The sequence below is a fragment of the Erinaceus europaeus genome, chromosome 6 (assembly GCF_950295315.1).
Source record: "Erinaceus europaeus chromosome 6, mEriEur2.1, whole genome shotgun sequence".
In the NCBI taxonomy this organism is placed as follows: domain Eukaryota; kingdom Metazoa; phylum Chordata; class Mammalia; order Eulipotyphla; family Erinaceidae; genus Erinaceus; species Erinaceus europaeus.
In genome coordinates, this window is record NC_080167.1 from 62,904,124 (window position 1) to 62,923,873 (window position 19,750).

Here is a 19,750-nt window from a genome sequence, read left to right on the forward strand (position 1 = left end):
ATAAACTCTCTCTCTCTCTCTCTTTTTGCCTCCAGGGTTATCACTGGGGTTTTGTGCCTACATGACCAATCCATTGCTGGTGGCCACTTTTTTCCCTTTTATTGGACAAGACAGAGAGAAATTGAGAGAGGAGGGGGGAGATAGAGAGGGAGAAAGATATATACCTGCAGACTTGCTTCACTGTTTGTGAAGCGACCCCCTCTTCCTGCAGATGGGGAACTGGGGGCTCAAACTGGGATCCTTGCTCTTTGTACTCTGTGCTTAACCCGGTATACCAGCACCCAGCCTCCATATTTTCTCTAAATCATACTTAGTTATTTAGTTTTGCTTACCAGGTTCTTGTGTCTATATGATTCCATTTCTCCCAGTGGATTTTTTTTCCCTTTCATCTTCAGAGAGAGAAACAGAGGAGAGAGACCACAGCACCACTCCACTGTGTGAAGCTTCTCCCAGGGTTGTGCATAGTTTTTGCACATGGTGTCCGAGGCTTGAACCCAGGTCCTTACAAATACTAAAGTGTGCACTCTACTGGGTGAGCTATCTCCCAGCCCCATTATTTTCTTAGTGGTATTTTCTTTTTCCTTGCTTATGTTAGATTAGAGTAAGAATTTAGCATATAGTTCACATAGCTGGCAAAGTCTGTGTCGACCTATCTATCACTTGTGTTACTGGTGAGCCTTCAGGTCAAAGTCGGCTATTAGTCATTAATAAAGGAATCAAAGCTGTATGCAGATTTTCAGCTTTGCTGGGGTCTAGTGACCCTATTCCCCACATTGTTGACGTGCCAACTGTATATGACATGTTGAAATATATGTGTATACTATCCACATATATATTACAGATATTAATATAAATGTTACATACTGTTTTTTTCTTCTTACCAGAGCACTGCTCAGCTCTAACTTATGGTGGTACAGGAGATTGAACCCAGGACCTCAGAGCCTTAGGCCTGAGTCTCTTTGCATAACCACTATGCTGTCTCCCCCACCCACATATATTTAAAGATTTTATTTCTTTACTCATGAGAAAGATAGGAAGAGAGAGAGAAAGAACCAGATGTCACTCTGGTACATGTGCTGCCGGGGATTGAACCCAGGACCTCATGCTTGAGAGTCCATTTCCTTATCTACTGCACCACCTCCCGGACCACCCACATACATATTTTAAAGGTTCTTATTATTGTATCATATCAAACAGTTGACAGTAATCTAAAGGCCTATCAATATGGAAATATGCTATCATGTTCATAGTTAATGTTGTAAATAACCCTTTTCAGGACCAGGCAGTTGAGCACCGGGTTAAGTTCACACACTGTGGTGAGCAGGGATCCATGTTCAAACCCCTGGTCCCCACCTGCAGGAGCAAAGCTCCATGAGTGGTGAGGCAGAGCTGCAGGTGTCTCTCTGTCTCTCTCTATATATGTATCTCCTTCTTCCCTCTCAATTTCTCTCTGTCTCTATCTAATAATAAATAAGCAAATAAGTAACTTAACCCCTTTTATTTTTTTAAGATTTTATTTACTTATGAGAAAGATAGGAGGAGAGAGAGGAAAAGAAACAGACATCACTCTGGCACATGTGCTGCCGGGGATCGAACTCGGGACCTCATGCTTGAGAGTCCAAAGCTTTACCACCGCGCCACCTCCTGGACCACAGTAACCCTTTTCTTAAAAATGAGGTTAGGGTTACTATGCACTGATTGTCTCACAGTCTATTTAAAGCACTTGGTGTCTTGTCTTATGAAACTTTTTTTTTAGAATGCCTTGTTTTAAATGCTAAGGCCTTGAATATATGCTATTCCAGTGTTCCCAGGCTGACTTTTTGCTTATTATTATTATTTCATTTTGGATAGGAAGACACCAAGAGAAAACGAGAGACACCAGAGCACTGCTCTACCATCTATGGTACATCCATGTTATGCCAGGGCTTACACTTGGGTCCTCATGCATTGGTAAGGCATGTGCTCTCCCAGGCGAGCCATCCCCCAGCCTTTAGAATACTTTCATTATGTCTTGAGTTGTAAAAGAGACCAGGGAGGTCACACAATGGGTAGAGCACAGGCCTCCTGTGTGAAGCCCTGAAGTAAAGTGTCTATTTCTTTGCCTATGATTGGTGATTCATTACTGCTGTGTGAAGTGCTCAATGACTTAAAATGGGTAAGAGTTAGAACGTCACACAATGTTTTTTGTTTTTTTAAACTATCACTAGAATTATTAGAAAACACTGACTTTTTAAATGGATTTTTTTTTTTTTAAAGTAGCATTCCTGGCTTGTATATGAAGGAAGTAAAAGAAGAGGAAAATGGAAAATGGGCAGCAAAAGGCTCTGTGATTGTTCCAGTGTATGAGGAGGCTGATCCAGTAACTGGCAGTGAATTTGAATGGAATGATGACAGCAGCCTTAGTGAAATAGATAAGAACAATGGAAGGTAAAAGGCGAGGAATTCTTTATTTCTAGGCAAAGGACCATGTTGGAGATTATGTTTTCTCTGAAAATGAAATCAGATAATGTAGTATACAGGCCAAGGACTCCCAGCTGCATCGGACAAAGGCTACTGGCAAGGCCTGATGAGGTCAGGTGGCTTCCGGAAATAGTGACCTTTGTGGTCATACAGATGGACCGTGGTGAAAAATGTGTGAACAACTCCTTTAGGAAGAATATTTTATTGGAAGGCAATAGAGAAATGCATAACTTAGGAAGAATGTGGAGTCCAAATGCAGCTTTTTTCCCGCTCCCTTATTCTTCTGCTAAGATGGGTGTCTTAATATACTTTTAACTTATTTTTTTATAATTTTCTTATATTTATTTATTTTCTCTTTTGTTGCCATTGTTGTTGTAGTTATTGTTTTTGATGTCATTGTTGTTGTATAGGACAGAAAGACATGGAGAAAGGAGGGGAAGACAGAGGGGGAGAGAAAGATAGACACCTGCAGACCTGCTTCACCGCCTGTGAAGCGACTCCCCTGCAGATGGGGAGCCGGGGGCTCGAACTGGGATCCTTAACACCAGTCCTTGCGCTTTGCGTAATGTGACTTTTAACTTATTTTCATTTTGTTTTATTACCAGAGGACTGCTTAGTTTTGCCTTATGATGGTGTGAGGGTTGAACCTGGGAGTTTGGAGCCTCAGGCACCAAAGTTTTTTTGCATAACCATTATGTCATCTCCCCCACCCTAAAATGTGTGATTTTAGAGTTTGTATCTTTTGGAAGCAATCCAGTAGAGGACATGCCTGTTAAATTTAATTTTGCAGGCTCAGTACTAGAAACTTATTGATTCTACTGTCATTACATTAAGGTTTTCTATAGTACTTTTTTTTTTTTTTTGATTTAAGAAGATTGTAGGGTAAGAGGGTTACAATTCCTACCACTAGAGTTCTGTATCCCATTCCCCTCCATTGGAAGCTTCCCTATTCTTTATCCCTCTGGGAGCACGGACCAAAGATCTTTATGGGATACAGAAGGTCTGGCTTCTGTAATTGCTTCTCCACTGAACATGGACATTGGCAGGTTGATCCATACTCCCAGCCTGTTTTTGTTTTTCTCTAGTACGTAGCGCTTTGGGGAGGTGAGGCTCCAGGACACATTGGTGAAGTCATCTGCCCAGGGAAGTCAGGATGGTATCATGGTAGTATCTGCAATTTGGTAGGGGAAAAGCAGTAAGATATAAAGCAGGACAAGTTGTTTAATAACCAGGAACCTAGAAGTCAGAATATAGCAGATGGAACTAAGGGTCTTCATGTGGGAAGAAGCTAGGAAGTCTATTTTCAGTATATTCTAAGGGGCCCTTGACTTTACTAATTTTTGCCTGAGCCTTACAGCTAACACGCAGGTGTGCTAAAAGTATGGTCTGGGAAGAGGGTGTCAGAGTTGAGAATAGAACTAGAAAGCTTGATCAGAGCACACAGTAGCTCTGATAGGGGGAAAATATAGAAATACCATTAACTGTAAATCCCATCAATCTGACCTAGGACCCAAGTCTATTCATATTTAGCACAAGAGCCTGTGTAACCTCTGCATCCCTGTCAATCTGAGCTCCCAGTCTCTGGTCACAGGTAGGAACATTCTAGGCTGTACTCATTTTAGGACCCATCTTGAGTGGCAGAGTATGTGACCTAGCCTCCCTTCGGAGAGTGGGGTAGTCCCTACCATTGTTGTGTTACATTGAGGACAGGGTCCTGCAGAGGCCCACAAGAGAATGTTCCATAACACTTCTAATGGTGTGTATTTTATGAGAAGAGGTTGTATGTTCAGCATTGGTTCTGAAGTCGAATATTTTCATCTAATTGAATATGCAGATGAATACTTATAAGTTACATTACATACAAATTACCAACCTCATAATAATAAGCACCTAACACTTAGGCCCTGCTGAATAAAATTTAATCATGACATGATGATTGTAGATATTATAATGCCTTTGATAGTGTCATCATCAATAACTAGGTTTTTGTGAGGTATTGCAGAATCTATCAGGTTACAGTAACTTAACAGTTTAGATTCTGGGAGTTTGGGGAAAGTTTTGTTTTCATACTATAGAAAAATAAACAGTTGACAATATGGAAGCTTGTTATTTTGGAATCGTAATATTGTCAAGTACAAAAGCCATGTCCCTGTGCTGACAGTCACCGGCAGACACTTGAAAGCATGCCTATTGCGGAATTTCTTTAGGAAAACAGTTCATTACGTTTCCAGTATGGCCTGGGCATAAACTCTTTTTTACTTATTCAGTTTTAAAAAAAGTCTGCGTGTAAGCTTCAGGGCCAGTAAGACAGATCACCTGGGAAGAGTCCTACTTTGCCATCTGTCACCCAGATTTGAGCCCTGCAGCTCTGGGGGGAAGCTTTGGTGCCATGGTTTTTCGTCTCTCTTTCTGTCTATCTGAAAAAACCATCCTGGAGCTAGGAAGCCCCAGTGATGACAAAGAAGAAAAATGTTCAAGATTCTATAATCAGGCACTGGGGGTGTGGCTTCCTTGGAGAGCACAGATTCAGTGACTTGTTGATATTGCCTGTCTTGCATTTCTTTGTCCGTCAGTGCTAGTTGTCTTGTTTACTGTCTAATTCCTCCTTTAAAATTAATTGCAAACGCAGAAATGTTATATAGGAATATTATTCAGTTTTCTTTGTATTAATTACTTAATATTTGCCTTGAAATGACTGTTTGGCTTTTTCCCCCTTCCCCCTAGGCCTCTAAAGAAAACATCTAACAAGAGCAAGGTACAGTAAGAGTGAATTGTAAATATATATATATATATATATATATATAATGTAGTAAAAAAAAAGTGAATTATAAAAGATACAGTGAAATAATAGAAAGTCTCCCTTTATTGGAGAAATGTTTATAGTGAAAAGAGAGTAAAATAGTCTCTTTTTTGAAAAAAAATTATTCTTTTATGAAATATTTGTGCTTTTGCTTTTACGTAATGAAACGAATACCTTAGCACCTCTACATACAGATATTTTGGAAATATTCTTAAATTGTATTCTTTATTTATAGGTCAAACAGCAGACCAATTCAGTGGATGCCCTTGATGACTTAACTGAGTCATCGGAAACACCTTCAGAGTTCTGTGAGCTGCCTTACTCGAATTATAAGAGTGCTCTGCCACTAGTTAGACAACTTGGCAAAGAGTGTAAAGGTAGGAACATAGCCTAAGTGTAAAGCCTTTTTGTGTACACCTTAGTACTACCAGCGTATTCTTTCTAGTACTGCACCACAAGGAAATAATATGTTAGTGTTCTTCATGTTAGGGACATGTCATATATTGGATCTAGTGAAAGTGGGGGCTGGGGAGTGGCACACCTGGTTGAATGCACAGGTTACCATGTGCAAGCACATGGGTTCAAGCCCCCAGTCCTCACCTGCAGTGGGGATGCTTCACAAGTAGTGAAGCAGGTCTGCAGGTGTCTCTCTTTCTCTCTTTCCCTCTCTGCCTTCCCCCTGTCTTATCAAATAAAAATAAAATAAAATAAAATGATGTGTATTTTACTAGCCAAAGGGCTGTAATAATCCCTCCTGGACTTTTGTTGACTCTGTTTCTCTCCTAAGCCTTCATCCATGGTCAGGTCACTGTAGCTTCCCTGTGATGATACTGAAACAGCCTCAGGGACGTCTTACCTGCCACTCCACCTCCTGAAGCCATGATCTGTACTATAACCATAATTATGTATGCCTACTTTATATTTTTTAAAACTTTTAATTAACTTAATCTGATATGACAGAGAGAAATTGAAAGGGAATGGGAGGGGATAGAGAGAGAGAGAGAGAGACATCTGCAGTACTGCTTCACTCCTTGTGAAGCTCCACCCCTGCAGGTAGGGACTAAGGGCTTGAACCCAGGTTCTTGAGTATGATAATATGTGCACTTAACCAGGTCCTGAGTTCAGTCCCCGGCCTCACATGTACCAGAGTGATGTCTGGTTCATTCTCTCTCTCCTCCTTTCTTATTAATAGATAAAATATTTAAAAAAAGAAAGAAAAAAAAAATCCTTTACATCTGTCTTGGTCACTGTCTTTTTTTTTTTTCTTTCCTGTGATAAACCTTTTAAAATTAAAAGAAAATTTTTTTTTTGTTATTGGATAGAGAGAAATTGAGAGAGAAGGGGGAGATAAAGAGGAAGAGAGACAGAGAGACACCTGCAGACCTGCTTCACCGCCTGTGAAGCGACTCCCCTGCAGGTGGGGAGCCGGGGGCTCGAACCGGGATCCTAACTGGTCCTTGCGCTTTGCACCATGTGTGCTTAACCTACTGCGCTACTGCCTGACTCCCAGCTAAACTGTTGTTTTTCAAAAAAAATTAGTCAGGCGGTGACGCACTGGGTTAAGTGCACATAATGTGAAGCTCAGGGATCCCGGTTCAAGCCTCCGCCCTCCGCCTGCAGGGGGTGGCTTTATAAGCCGTGAAGCAGGTCTGCAGGTGTCTATCTTTCTCTCTCCCTCTATGTCTTCCCCTCCTCTCTTGATTTGTCTCTGTCCTATCCAACAGCAATAACAACAACAACAACAGTGGAAAAAAGATGACCTCCAGGAGCAGTGGATTCATGGAGCAGACACTGAGCCTCAGTGATAACCCTGGAGGCAAAAGTAAATAAGTAAATAAAATAATTAATTAATTAAAAGTTTAATTAGGCAAATTACACAGGTATCAAGTATAATTCGATAATTTTGACATGCATACAATAGGAAGCCATCAACAAAATCAAGAATATTTGAGTTCTATTACACCTAAAAGCCCTCATAACCCTTTTGTTTATTTCCTTACTATAAAGCATCATTTTCCTAAGTAAATGATTTGAAAAACTGCTGAATAGTTTCTATAGTAGGTGTCCCATTTTCCATTCTCACCAGCAGTGTATGAAAGACCCATAACTTTCATAAATATTTATCTTTCCATAAATGAAAATGAAAAGGCTGGACTCAGGGAAGTTACTCACACTTAACTGTTGACAGCTTTTTTTAATGTTAGCTGTTCAGATAGGTGTCTTGTGTATTTCACTATGTTTTTTTTATTTTAATTTTTAATTTTTTTTCTTTTGTTTAAGAAAGGATTAATTAACAAAACCATAGGGTAGGAGGGGTACAACTCCACACAGTTCCCACCACCCAATCTCCATATCCCACCCCCTCCCCTGATAGCTTTCCCATTCTCTATCCCTCTGGGAGCATGGACCCAGGGTCATTGTGGATTGTAGAAGGTAGAAGGTCTGGCTTCTGTAATTGCTTCCCCGCTGAACATGGGCGTTGACTGGTCGGTCCATACTCCCAGTCTGCCTCTCCCTTTACCTAGTAGGGTGTGTCTCTGGGGAAGCTGAGCTCCAGGACACATTGGTGGGGTCTTCAATCCAGGGAAGCCTGGCCAGCATCCTGGTGGCATCTGGAACCTGGTGACTGAAAAGAGAGTTAACCTACAAAGCCAAACAAATTGTTGAGCAATCATGGACCCAAAACTTGGAATAGTGGAGAGGAAGTGTTAGGGGGATACTCACTGCATACTCTAGTGTACTTCTGCTTTCAGGTATATATTTTGCAGTAGTTTACGAATACATGTGAACATATGCTCTCTCTCACAGAACCTGGTCTATATCTAGGTTTTGGGACTTTGTTAGAAAGTGAACCACCTGAGATGGAATTAGAGTATACTATGAAAGGAAAGGTCTCACCCGAGTAATGAAGCTGAAGGGTTGTCATTCCACACATGAAGTCTCTGGACACAGTCTGAAGTGAAGCATGTTGAGGTGGCAATCGTTGTGTTGGTTAGGTTGTGATCGGCAGATGCAATATTATTTGATATGGATTGGGAGAGGCATACGGGAAAGTGGGCCCTATCCAAGGGTTTCAGGACTGGGGGAAGTAGAGGCTCTATAGTGGAGATGTGAAGTTCTTGCTGTCTTAGGGTTCAAAAAGACAATGGATAGTTAATGTTATCATCACATTATTTGGTAATTGGGTTAACTTTGAAAAGTCCTTTTGTTAGGGTTTGCTGTACAGTACCCAGTATCTTGTATATAGCTGTGCTATTGGTTGCTTCTAATCTACTTGATCTAGGCTTTTGAGAGAGTCTGCATATCAATTACACAGCCTATATATTAAAAAGATTCAGTCTGTGTTTTAAAAAACTTCGAGACATACAATTAATTTCTCCCCTCTCATATTAATTAACTAGTGATTTATATGACTACATTTTACTAGGAGTGTACAGAAACACCATTCCCACCACCAAAAGACTGTGACCCATCCCTCCCACCCACTCCCATCCCCCACTGGCCCAGGAAGCTGCATGTCTACCCCTCACCACAGGGTTTTTACTTTGGTGCCCTACTTACAATTTGGTCAGGTCCTGCTTTTAGTTTCCCTTTCAGATCTTCTTACTCAACTTCTGTTGATGAGTGGGACCATCCCATACTCATCTTTATCTTTCTGACTTAGCTCACTTAACATAATTCCTTCTAGCTCTGTCCAAGATGGGTCAGAGAAGGTGGGTTCATTGTTCTTGATAGCTGCATAGTATAATTTTTAATTTTTTACTATTATTTATTTTCCCTTTTGTTGCCCTTGTTATTTTATTGTTGTTATTGATGATGTCATCATTGTTATATAGGACAGAGAGAAATGGAGAGAGGAGGGGAAGACAGAAAGGGAGAGAAAGAGAGACACCTGCAGACCTGCTTCAGCGCTTATGAAGCGACTCCCCTTGCAGGTGGGGAGCCAGGGCTCAAACCCGGATCCTTACATCGGTCCTTGCGCTTCGTGCCACTTGCGCTTAACCCACTGCACTACTGCCTGACCCCCTCACTATGGTTTTAATATGCATTGATCCAATAACAAGTACTACTGAGCATCGTTTCATGTGGCCATTTCTCACCTTTATATCATCTTTGAACTTTGCCATTTTTAAAATTAGATTGTTTTGGGGACTGGGTGTTGGCGCACCTGGATGAACATATGTGTTACAATACACAAAGTCCCGGGTTCGAACCTCTGGCTCCCACCTGTTGGGGGGAAAGCTTTGTAAGTGGTGAAGCAATACTGGAGATGTTTCTCTGTCATTTTGCTCTCTATTTCCCCCTTTCCTCTCAGTTTCTGGCTGTCTCTATGCAATAAATAAATAAAGATAATTAAAAAAATTAGATTGTTTCATTTTTACTTTCTTCAGCTAGGAAGGTAAATCAGTACTGGCTATCCCATCTTGGCCAGATATAGGCTGCAGTAGAACTTGGGCGTATGCTGCAGAGACAGTCTAGAACGTTCTGCATCTGCCTTTGCTTAATCATTTTCTGCACAGCCATGATTCCTCAAGGAACCATCTTTTCATCCCTTCCCTGAATCCAGTCTAGAACAGGCTCTGCTATGTGATCTTAGAATTCCATTTTCTTATAGTATCTGAAATCACAGTTATTTTTTTTTAAAGATTCTTTTAAAAAATATTTATTTGTTTTTCCCTTTTGTTGCCCTTGCTTTTTATTGTTGTTGTAGTTATTATTGTTGTTAATGATGCCGTTGTTGTTGGATAGGACAGAGAGAAATGGAGAGAGGAAGGGAAGACAGAGAGGGGGAGAGAAAGACAGACACCTGCAGACTTGCTTCACCTCCTGTGAAGCGACTCCCCTGCAGGTGGGGAGCAGGAGGCTCGAACCGGGATCCTTACTCCGGTCCTTGCGCTTTGCGCCACGTGCGCTTAACCCGCTGCGCTACCGCCCGACTCCCTGAATTCACAGTTATTGTTGAGCCCGAGAGACAGCTCACCCAGAAGAGCGCCTGCCTCACTGTGTGCATACCCCTGGGTGCAAGTTCCAGCACCACATGAGAGCACTGTTGATGGGACTCCAGGATGAGTGCTGAGGTGCGTCTCCTCTCTTCTCCATCTCTGTCTCACTCTTATCTTTCTCACCCTCTTTCCATAAATAAAAACGAAAAGGCTGGACTCAGGGAAGTTGCTTATTGATATGTGTGCAGGCATAAGGTTCTGAGTTCACCTCCCAGCATTGCATTTTTAAAAATTTACATTTGTTTTGTCTTTCTTAGAGACTTTCAGCTAAAAAAAAGAAAGAAAGAAAAAAGAAAAGAACTGGGGCCAGGTGGCGCACCTGGTTGAGGGCACGCGTTACGATGCGCAAACACCCGGGTTTGAGCCCTCGGTCCCCACCTACAGGGGGAAAGCTTTGCAACTGGTGAAGCAAGGCTGCAGGTGTCTCTCTGTCTCTCTTTCTCTCTATCATCTCCTTCCCTCTTGATTTCTGGCTGTCTCATTCCAATAAATGAAGATAAAAAAAAAATTTAAAAAGGGTCGAGTGGTAGCGCAGCGGATTAAGCACAAGTGGCGCCAAGTGTAAGGACTGGTGGAAGGATCCTGGTTTGAGCCCCCCGGCTCCCCACCTGCAGGGAGGTCACTTCACAAGTGATGAAGCAGGTCTGCAGGTGTCTGTCTTTCTCTTCCCTCTTTGTCTTCCCCTCCTCTCTCCATTTCTCTGTCCTATGTAAAAATTAAAAAAATAATAATAATGATAAAAAGAACCAGGACCTCTCTCTCTCTTCTGTGACATCTACAGAGCTTAGCAGAATGTCTTCAACATGATAGGGACTCTACATACTTGCTCAGTGTATGAATGAGAAAGGGTGAAAAGTACACACACTTTATACACTAAAAGCACTTATACTTTGTTTCCATTTTTGTTTTCTCTCTGATGCAGATTCTCTTAACGTACTGAAAATTCAGGATGCAGTTCTTTCATATGAAAGATTAATAGAACTCAAGAAAAATCACTGCGAAGTGCTTACAGGAAAGATTAAAAAAATGAAAAATAAGGTTGGTGGACTACAAAAGGAGTTGTCAGAGACGAAAGAAATAAAGTCACAGTTAGAGCATCAAAAAGTGGAATGGGAGCAAGAACTCTGCAGATTGAGGTATTTGGAAGTGATGGTTTTATTTGTTTATTTTGCCTCCAGGGTTATTACTGGGGCTCGGTGTCTGCACTATGAATCCACTGCTCCTGGCGGCCAGTTTTTCCTGTATTGTTCCATTTGTTGCCCTTATTGTTGTTGTTATTGTTATTGTTGAATAGGACAGAAGGAAACTGAGAGAGGAGGAGAAGACAGAGGAGGGAGAGAAAGACACCTGCAGACCTGCTTCACCGCCTGTGAAGCGGATGGGGCTGGGGGCGGTGGGGGGGGGGGGAAGCTAGGGACTTGAACCGGGATCCTTAAGCTAGTCCTTGTGCTTTGTGCCGTGTGTACTTAACCCGCAGCGCTACCGGCAGCCGCCTATTTTATTTTAACCAGAGCACTGCTCAGCTCTGGCTAATGATGTTGCAGGGGATTGAACCTCGGACTTCTGAGTGTCAGGCATGAGTGTCTGTTTGCATAACCATTATGCTATCTATCCCTATCCTTGGACGTGATGATTTTCTAGACAGCTCTGCCCTCTTTCCACATCTCTGAGTTCCTGGGGTCCTGACTTCAGTCCCTGGCACTGCATCTTCCAGAGTCAGGCTCTGGTTCTCTCCTCCCCACCCTGCCCTTGCCCTGCCCTTCCCCTGCCCTGCCACTGCCCTCCCTCTTCTTTCAACTCAGTAGTAAATAAATCTTAAACAAAATAAAGACATCTGCAGATCCCATCATACACTGTAAATACTGTTTTAGAGTTGCCTGTAATCTGAAAATGAATTTTTTTTCCTACTGAGTTTATAAGTTCAGAGACAACTTTTAAATTAATAGCTGAATCATCTGTCCAAATAAAGCAGGAGTGGGGAAACCTTTTTTCTGCCAAGGGCTATTTGAATATGTGTGACATTCTCAGGTCATACAAAATTATCAACTTAAAAATAAGCACTTAAAGTTGCTATGAAAAAGCTCCTAGAGGGGTATGGGTAGATAGCATAATGGTTATACAAAGAGACTCTCATGCTTGAGGCTCCAAAGTCCCAGGTTCAGTCTCCCGCACCAGCATAAATCAGAGCTGAGTAGTAAGTACTCTATGGAAAAAAAAAAACTATCTGAAAAAAAGTTGTATAATTCTCAAGTGTAACATTTTTGAATAAATTTTTAAAGACTTTTAAAAAATATTTATTCCCTTTTGTTGCCTTTGTTGTTTTATTGTTGTAGTTACTATTGATCTTGTTGTCGTTGGATAGGACAGAGAGAAATGGAGACAGGAGGGGAAGACAGAGGGGGAGAGAAAGATAGACACCTGCAGACCTGCTTCACTGCTTGTGAAGTGACTCCCCTGCAGGTGCGGAGGGGGTGGTGGTGGTGGTGGTGGTGCTGGTGGTGGTTTGAACCATGATTCTTAACGCCAGTCCTTGTGCTTTGCACCACGTGAGCTTAACCCACTGCGCTACCGCCCAACTTCCATTTTTGTATAATTTAAAACTCTCATACACAATTTGCCAGTGTTGTTATTGACAAAAGGATACTAAGTGGCAGAATGGCTTTTTCTCTCCTACTTTTCAAGTATGTATACATTTTGGAAGGAATTGATCTTAAAAATTAAAATATGGGGGGTCAGGCTGTAGCACAGCGGGTTAAGTGCACGTGGCGCAAAGCACAAGGACTGGCATTAGGACCCCGGTGTGAGTCGCCGGCTCCCCACCTGCAGGGGAATCGCTTCACAGGCATTGAAGCAGGTCTGTAGGTGTCTTTCTCTCCCCCTCTCTACATTCCCCTCCTGTCTCCATTTTCTCTCTGTCCTATACAACAATGAACGACATCAATAACAACAATAACAACAACAACAACAAGGGCAACAAAAGGGGGGGAAGGCTCCAGGAGGGAGCAGTAGATTCATGGCACTTCTTCTAGCGTTTGCCCTTCTTTCGTAGCCAGTCAACAGCGTCAGGTTGAGCCTGATGTAAAGTTTCGAGACCTCCTTTGAATCTGGAGAGGGGTCAGTCGTTGACTATGTGGGTCATAGTCTGTCTGGAGCCGCAGGGGCAGTTCGGGTCGTCTCTGGCTCCCCAGCGATGGAACATAGCGGCGCACCGGCCATGGCCTGTTCGATAGCGATTCAGGAGGGCCCAGTCATAACGTGCTAGGTCAAAGCCGGGTTGACGCTTGCAGGGGTCTGTGATGAGGTGTTTGTTCTTTACCTCAGCTGACTGCCAGCTCTGTTTCCAAGAGTCTGGAACAGAGAAGGTCAGTGTAGGCATAGGGGACCAGATTGGGTGACGAGACGTCAAGCGTTGAACAGGGTGGGCGAAGATATCCGTGTATATTGGCAGGTTCGGTCGAGCGCAGACGTGGGAAATGAACTTAGATGATGCCGCATCCCGACGAATATCTGGTGGGGCGATGTTGCTAAGAACTGGCAGCCATGGAACCGGGGTGGAACGGATGGTTCCAGAAATTATCCTCATGGAGGAATATAATTTGGAATCGACCAAGTGGACATGGGGGCTACGGAACCATCCTGGGGCACAGTATTCTGCAGTGGAATAGCATAATGCCAGAGATGATGATCGTAGTGTGGAAGCACTCGCGCCCCATGAGGAGCTGGCCAGTCTTGCAATGATGTGATTCCTCGCGCCCACCTTTGCTGCAGTTTTTATGAGATGTTTGTGAAATGACAGAGTGCGATAGAGAGTAACGCCAAGATAGACTGGCTGGGCTTCATGCCGGATTCTCGTATCGCCAAGCTGCACATTAAGCTCACGCGAGGCCGAGGCATGGTGTAGATGGAAAACAGATGATACCGTTTTTGCAGTGCTAGGGATTAGTCGCCATTTTTTACAGTAATCAGATATCAGAGACATGTCTTTCGTGAGTGTTTCCTCGAGGATGTCGAACTTGGATGCCTGAGTTGCACAGCAGATGTCATCGGCGTAGATGAACTTCCTTGAAGAAGTTTCTGGGAGGTCATTGATGTAAATATCATGGCACTGAGCCCAATCAATAACTCTGGAGGCAAAAAAAAAAGAAAGAAGAAAAAAGAAAGAAATTAAAACATGAGGTCTAGGGAGTCGGGCTATAGCGCAGCGGGTTAAGCGCAGGTGGCGCAAAGCACAAGGACCGGCATAAGGATCCTGGTTCGAACCCCGGCTCCCCACCTGCAGGGGAGTCGCTTCACAGGCGGTGAAGCAGGTCTGCAGGTGTCTATCTTTCTCTCCTCCTCTCTGTCTTCCCCTCCTCTCTCCATTTCTCTCTGTCCTATCCAACAACGACAACAACAATAGTAACTACAACAATAAAACAACAAGGGCAACAAAAGGGAATAAATAAATAAAATAAATATTAAAAAAAACAAAAACATGAGGTCTAGAAAGTAAAAATTCTGGGGGCTGATCAGTGGCTTACCAGGCTAAGCACCCATAGTATGAAGCACAAGGATCCTGGTTCCAGCCTCTGGCTCCCCAACTGCAGGGGGTCGCTTCACAAGTGAAGCAGGTCTGCAGGTGTCTGTCTTTCTCTCTATCTTCCTCTCCCCTCTCAATTTCTCTCTGTTCTATCCAAAAAATAAACTAATGTAAAAAAATTTAAAAATGGTCTCCAGGAGCAGTGGATTCATAGTGCAGGCTCTGAGCCCCAGTGATAATCCTGGAGGCAAAAAAAAAAAAAAAAAATTAAGTAAAAAAAATCCAAGAACAGATTTTATTAGATGGTTCTTGAGCCATTGTATGTAGAATCAGATAAAAGAAAATTAACTTTCAATTTTCTGGATAATGAAGTTTTTTTTTTTTTTTTTTTTTTTTGCCTCCAGGGTTATTGCTGGGGCTCAGTGCCTGCACTACAAATCCACTGCTCCTGGCAGCTATTTTCCCCCTTTTGTTGCCCTTGTTATTTTTTTATTGTTGTTGTGGTTATTGTTGTTTTGCTATCATTGTTGGATAGGACAGAGAGAAATGGAGAGAGGAAGAGAGGTGGAGGGGGAGAGAAAGATAGACACCTTCAGACCTGCTTCACTGAAGCCTGTGAAGCAACTCCGCTGCAGGTGGGGAACTGGGGGCTCGAACCGGGGTCCTTACACCGGTCCTTGGACTTGGTGCCATGTACATTTAACCCTCTGCGTTACCACCCGACCCCCTGGACAATGAGTTTTACTAATTTAATTTTTGTATTTTATTTTGTTCTGTTTTATTTTTTACCAGAGCATTGCTCAGCTCTGGCTTATGGTGGTGCAAGGGACTGAATCTTGGACTTATTTTTTTTATTTTTTTTATTTAAGAAAGGATTAATTAACAAAACCATAGGGTAGGAAGGGTACAACTCCACACAATCCCCACCACCCAATCTCCATATCAAACCCCCTCCCCTGATAGCTTTCCCATTCTCTATCCCTCTAGGAGCATGGACCCAGGGTTATTGTGGGTTGCAGAAGGTAGAAGGTCTGGCTTCTGTAATTGCTTCCCCGCTGAACATGGGCGTTGACTGGTCGGTCCATACTCCCAGTCTGTCTCTCTCTTTCCCTAGTAGGGTGTGTCTCTGGGGAAGCTGAGCTCCAGGACACATTGGTGGGGTCTTCAATCCAGGGAAGCCTGGCCAGCATCCTGATGGCATCTGGAACGTGGTGATTGAAAAGAGAGTTAAAATAGGCACACAGACCAGTGGAACAGAATTGAAAGCCCAGAAATAAATCCCCACACCTATGGACATCTAATCTTTGATAAAGGGGGCCCAAAGGATTAAATGGAAAAAGGAGGCTCTCTTCAATAAATGGTGCTGGGAAAACTGGGTTGTAACATGCAGAAGAATGTAATTGAACCACTTTATCTCACCAGAAACAAAAATCAACTCCAAATGAATCTTGGACTTTGGAGCTTCACATTTTGAGAGTCTGTTTGCATAACCATTATGCTATCCACCCTTGCCCTGAACATTGAGTTTTTTTTTTTTTTTTTTTCCTCCAGGGTTATTTCTGGGCTCAGTGCCTGCACCATGAATCCACCGCTCCTGGAGGCCATTTTTTCCCCTTTTTGTTGCCCTAGTTGTTGCAGCCTCATTCCAGTATTATTGCCATTGTTGACGTTGCTTTGTTGTTGGATAGGACAGAGAGAAATGGAGAGAGGAGGGGAAGACAGAGAAAGAGGGGGAGAGAAAGATAGACACCTGCAGACCTGCTTCACCACCCGTGAAGCGACTCCCCTGCAGGTGGGGAGCCGGGGGCTCGAACCGGGATCCTTACACCGGTCCCTGCTCTTTGCGCCATGTGCGCTTAACCCACTGCGCCACCGCCCGACTCCTTGAACATTGAGTTTTAAGATAAGCATATTCAATGGCAGATTTACCCTGAAACAAGAAGAAGAAAAAAGAAGAAGTGCTGAGATGTTGTATGAAAAAGTCAGGGAACAGTTAAGAAAAACGGAAGAGCAGTACGGTAAAGAAGTCGAGGAGAAACAGCGCCTTGAACTTACTCTGCGAGCACTGGACATGGAATTGAGGACCGTGAGAAATAATTTAAGCCAGGTAAATTAGTTTGGGGTAAGAAAAATAAATTGTACTTTTAACATCTTAGGAACCACTGCAGGGGAGTCGGGCGGTAGCGCAGTGGGTTAAGCGCATGTGGCGCAAAGCGCAAGGACCGGTTAGGATCCCAGTTCGAGCCCCTAGCTCCCCACCTGCAGAGGAGTCACTTCACAGGTGGTGAAGCAGGTCTGCAGGTCTCTCTCTGTCTCTCTTCTTCTCTGTCTCCCCCTTCTCTCTTAGTTTCTCTCTGTCTCTATCCAAAAACAAGTTTAAAAAATGCAAAAAGAAAACTTAAAAAAAACACACTGCAATATTGCATATAACATACACGGTTTAGAACAATCAAAAAATGCCATCCCATCTGACATGTAAACTGTGAAATTAAGAGCTAGAATTATTAATTTACTGCAATTCAGGCACCTAGTCTATGCTCTGTATGTTTTCTGAATGAAACAATAGGAGGTAAGTTGAATGTACCATTGACATAGGTTGGGGTGGGGGATCTCTGGCCAGAGGGCTTTATTAGACCTGCAGAATCATCTGATCTGGCCCTGCCAAGGCAAACTCAGCTTTTCGCATGGAAACACTGTTAATTTGTAAGTTGGTAATTTTGTATGATATTATATCCAAATGATCTTTGTGCCCCCCCCAAAAAAAGTTCTCCACCCCTGCCCTAGAGATCATTTTGATTTTAATATGTTAGAAGTGATAAAGTGCCTAGAGGCTTTGATGGAAATAGTTAAATGTTCTATAAAGAAATTTAATTTCTGGGCAAAGGTAGATAACATCATGGTTATGATAAGAGATTCTCATGCCTGAGTCCCATGTTCAAGTCCTCCGTACTACCATAAACGAGAGCTGAGCAGTGCTCTGGTTAAAACAACAATAATCATATTAATAATAATAATTTTATAATACTGTAACTACTTGTATTTTTTTTTGTGTGTTTTAAAGAATTTATTTATTTATTCATGAGAATGATAGGAGGAGAGAGACAGACATCACTCTGGTACATGTGCTGTCAGGGACTGAACTTGGGACCTCATGGTTGAGAATCCAATGCTTTATCCACTGCGTCACCTCCGGACCACTACTTGTATTTTTGATCTGACAAATTTTGCTGTCATTTAACTTAAGTAAGTGACACTTATTCCATGGGACAATGAATCTTGCACTTAAGAAGTCTACTTCCTTTTAAGTTTCTTGCTGTGAGTCTACCATTATTATTAGTAGTAATAGTAGTATTATGACTCAAATCCTAATGAAAAGTATTTCTAGGTTGTAGAGGAACGAAATGACATTCAGAGGCAACTTTCTCGAGAACAGGATGCCAGACTGTTACAAGAAGGAATCCTGAATACTCATCTTTGTAAACAGAAGGAGCTGGAGATGACTCATAAGAAAATGAATTCTGAGGTATTTTCTTTCAGTCACTGAGAAAAGAAGAGTATGTATGTATTTAAAGAAACCAACACTAAATCTCAGGAAATTACAGAAGGATTAAAAAGCGTGTGTGTGTGTGTGTGTGTGTGTGTGTGTGTGTGTGTGTGTGTGTGTGTGTGTGCTCACGCATGCGCACACGCGCTTTCTGTGGGGGGTGTCATTATCTTTGATCCATAAGAACAAATAATGGTGATTTTTTTTGTTTGTTTTTTTGCAGTGCTAAGCCCTTGTGGTTACATAGCACCATGGCTCCCAGGCCAACTCTTCATTCTTAGTTTGTGGGTTGGTGGGGAAAGACTTGTCGGTAATATCAGGACTTGAACCCAGGGCCTCACTCAGAATAAGGCACATTCTCTAAGTGAGCTGTCCCCGCAGCCCTAAGTAATAATACTCTTAATTTGTATTTATTTGCATTAGACAAGTAGTGACATTCATGCAGCTCAATGACCTCCTGCAAAGGAGAGGGCTTTAATATTTTTCATGATGATTGATCAATGACGTGTGTATTATCTCCGAATTTTTGTTGCTAACAACAGATGTCCTAGTTTGGGGCAGTAACTCCCCCCACACACACACTTGAATGAGGAAATGTTGGTTTCCGATACTGTTGTTTCAGATGCATCTCCCCCAAATAAGTGTCAGCATATCACACATGTCACCAAAGTGTCACCTTCCTTTGTTGGCAGTGATTTCACTCCCTCAGTGTGTTAGTGGAGGTGAGGTAGGTTCTCACTTTCACTGATGGTCAGGAGGAACAGACTTTAATTTGGATGTCAGTTTCCTACTTTTGAGGAAAAAAAAAAAAAGAAGAGTTTACTCCAAGTAGTATCCTGTTTTAGTAGGAGGAGTTTTTGTAAACAATGGTCTGCTGTGACAGCAACTTCATGATAATTTGCTGACAACTCCTTTATCCCTAGTCAGCTGATTTAGCAGACCCTTCATTTCACATGTAGCACTATTTGAAACACGAGAAAGAAGAATGATGAGTACTTTCAAGATTCATAGAGGGATTGCAATAGCAAATAGTCTTGGGGCTTGTTTTAAGAGAGTGCTATAAACTTCACCCTCATTCCTACTAGCATTTTGAAATAGATGCTTGTTTTATATTTGGATATTTATACTAGAGGAAGTTGTGGTTTGGTGCAAGATGCCTAGTGGTAGAGTCAGAAGACCTGGAGAAAATGCTGCAGCTTTTTTTTTTTTTTTTAAATACGTATATTTTAATCTTCATCCCAGAGTTGTGATAACTAATTTAGTTCATTGATGTGTGTGTATAAATATATGTGCTTAGTTCGTTGCCTAGACATAGCAGTTGACAGTAGTTGTAGTTCTTTTTAAAATTCATTTTTACTTATTTATTATTGGATAGAGACAGAGAAATTGAGGAGGAAGAGGTTGAGAGGGAAAGACAGAGAGAC

At 42.3% G+C, this 19,750-nt stretch overlaps 1 protein-coding gene across 4 annotated transcripts in view; it reads left to right on the forward strand.

Annotated features, from left to right (window-relative positions):
- ANKRD26 (ankyrin repeat domain containing 26) overlaps positions 1 to 19,750 on the forward strand; it is an 83,453-nt gene that overhangs the window by 41,001 nt on the left and 22,702 nt on the right. For all 4 annotated transcript variants that reach the window (XM_060192350.1, XM_060192353.1, XM_060192351.1 and 1 more), the window contains 6 exons: positions 2,257 to 2,427; positions 5,185 to 5,215; positions 5,496 to 5,637; positions 11,186 to 11,399; positions 16,706 to 16,889; positions 18,168 to 18,305. In XM_060192350.1, coding sequence (XP_060048333.1) covers positions 2,257 to 2,427; positions 5,185 to 5,215; positions 5,496 to 5,637; positions 11,186 to 11,399; positions 16,706 to 16,889; positions 18,168 to 18,305 — 880 coding nt within the window. The remainder of the gene's footprint in view (positions 1 to 2,256; positions 2,428 to 5,184; positions 5,216 to 5,495; positions 5,638 to 11,185; positions 11,400 to 16,705; positions 16,890 to 18,167; positions 18,306 to 19,750) is intronic.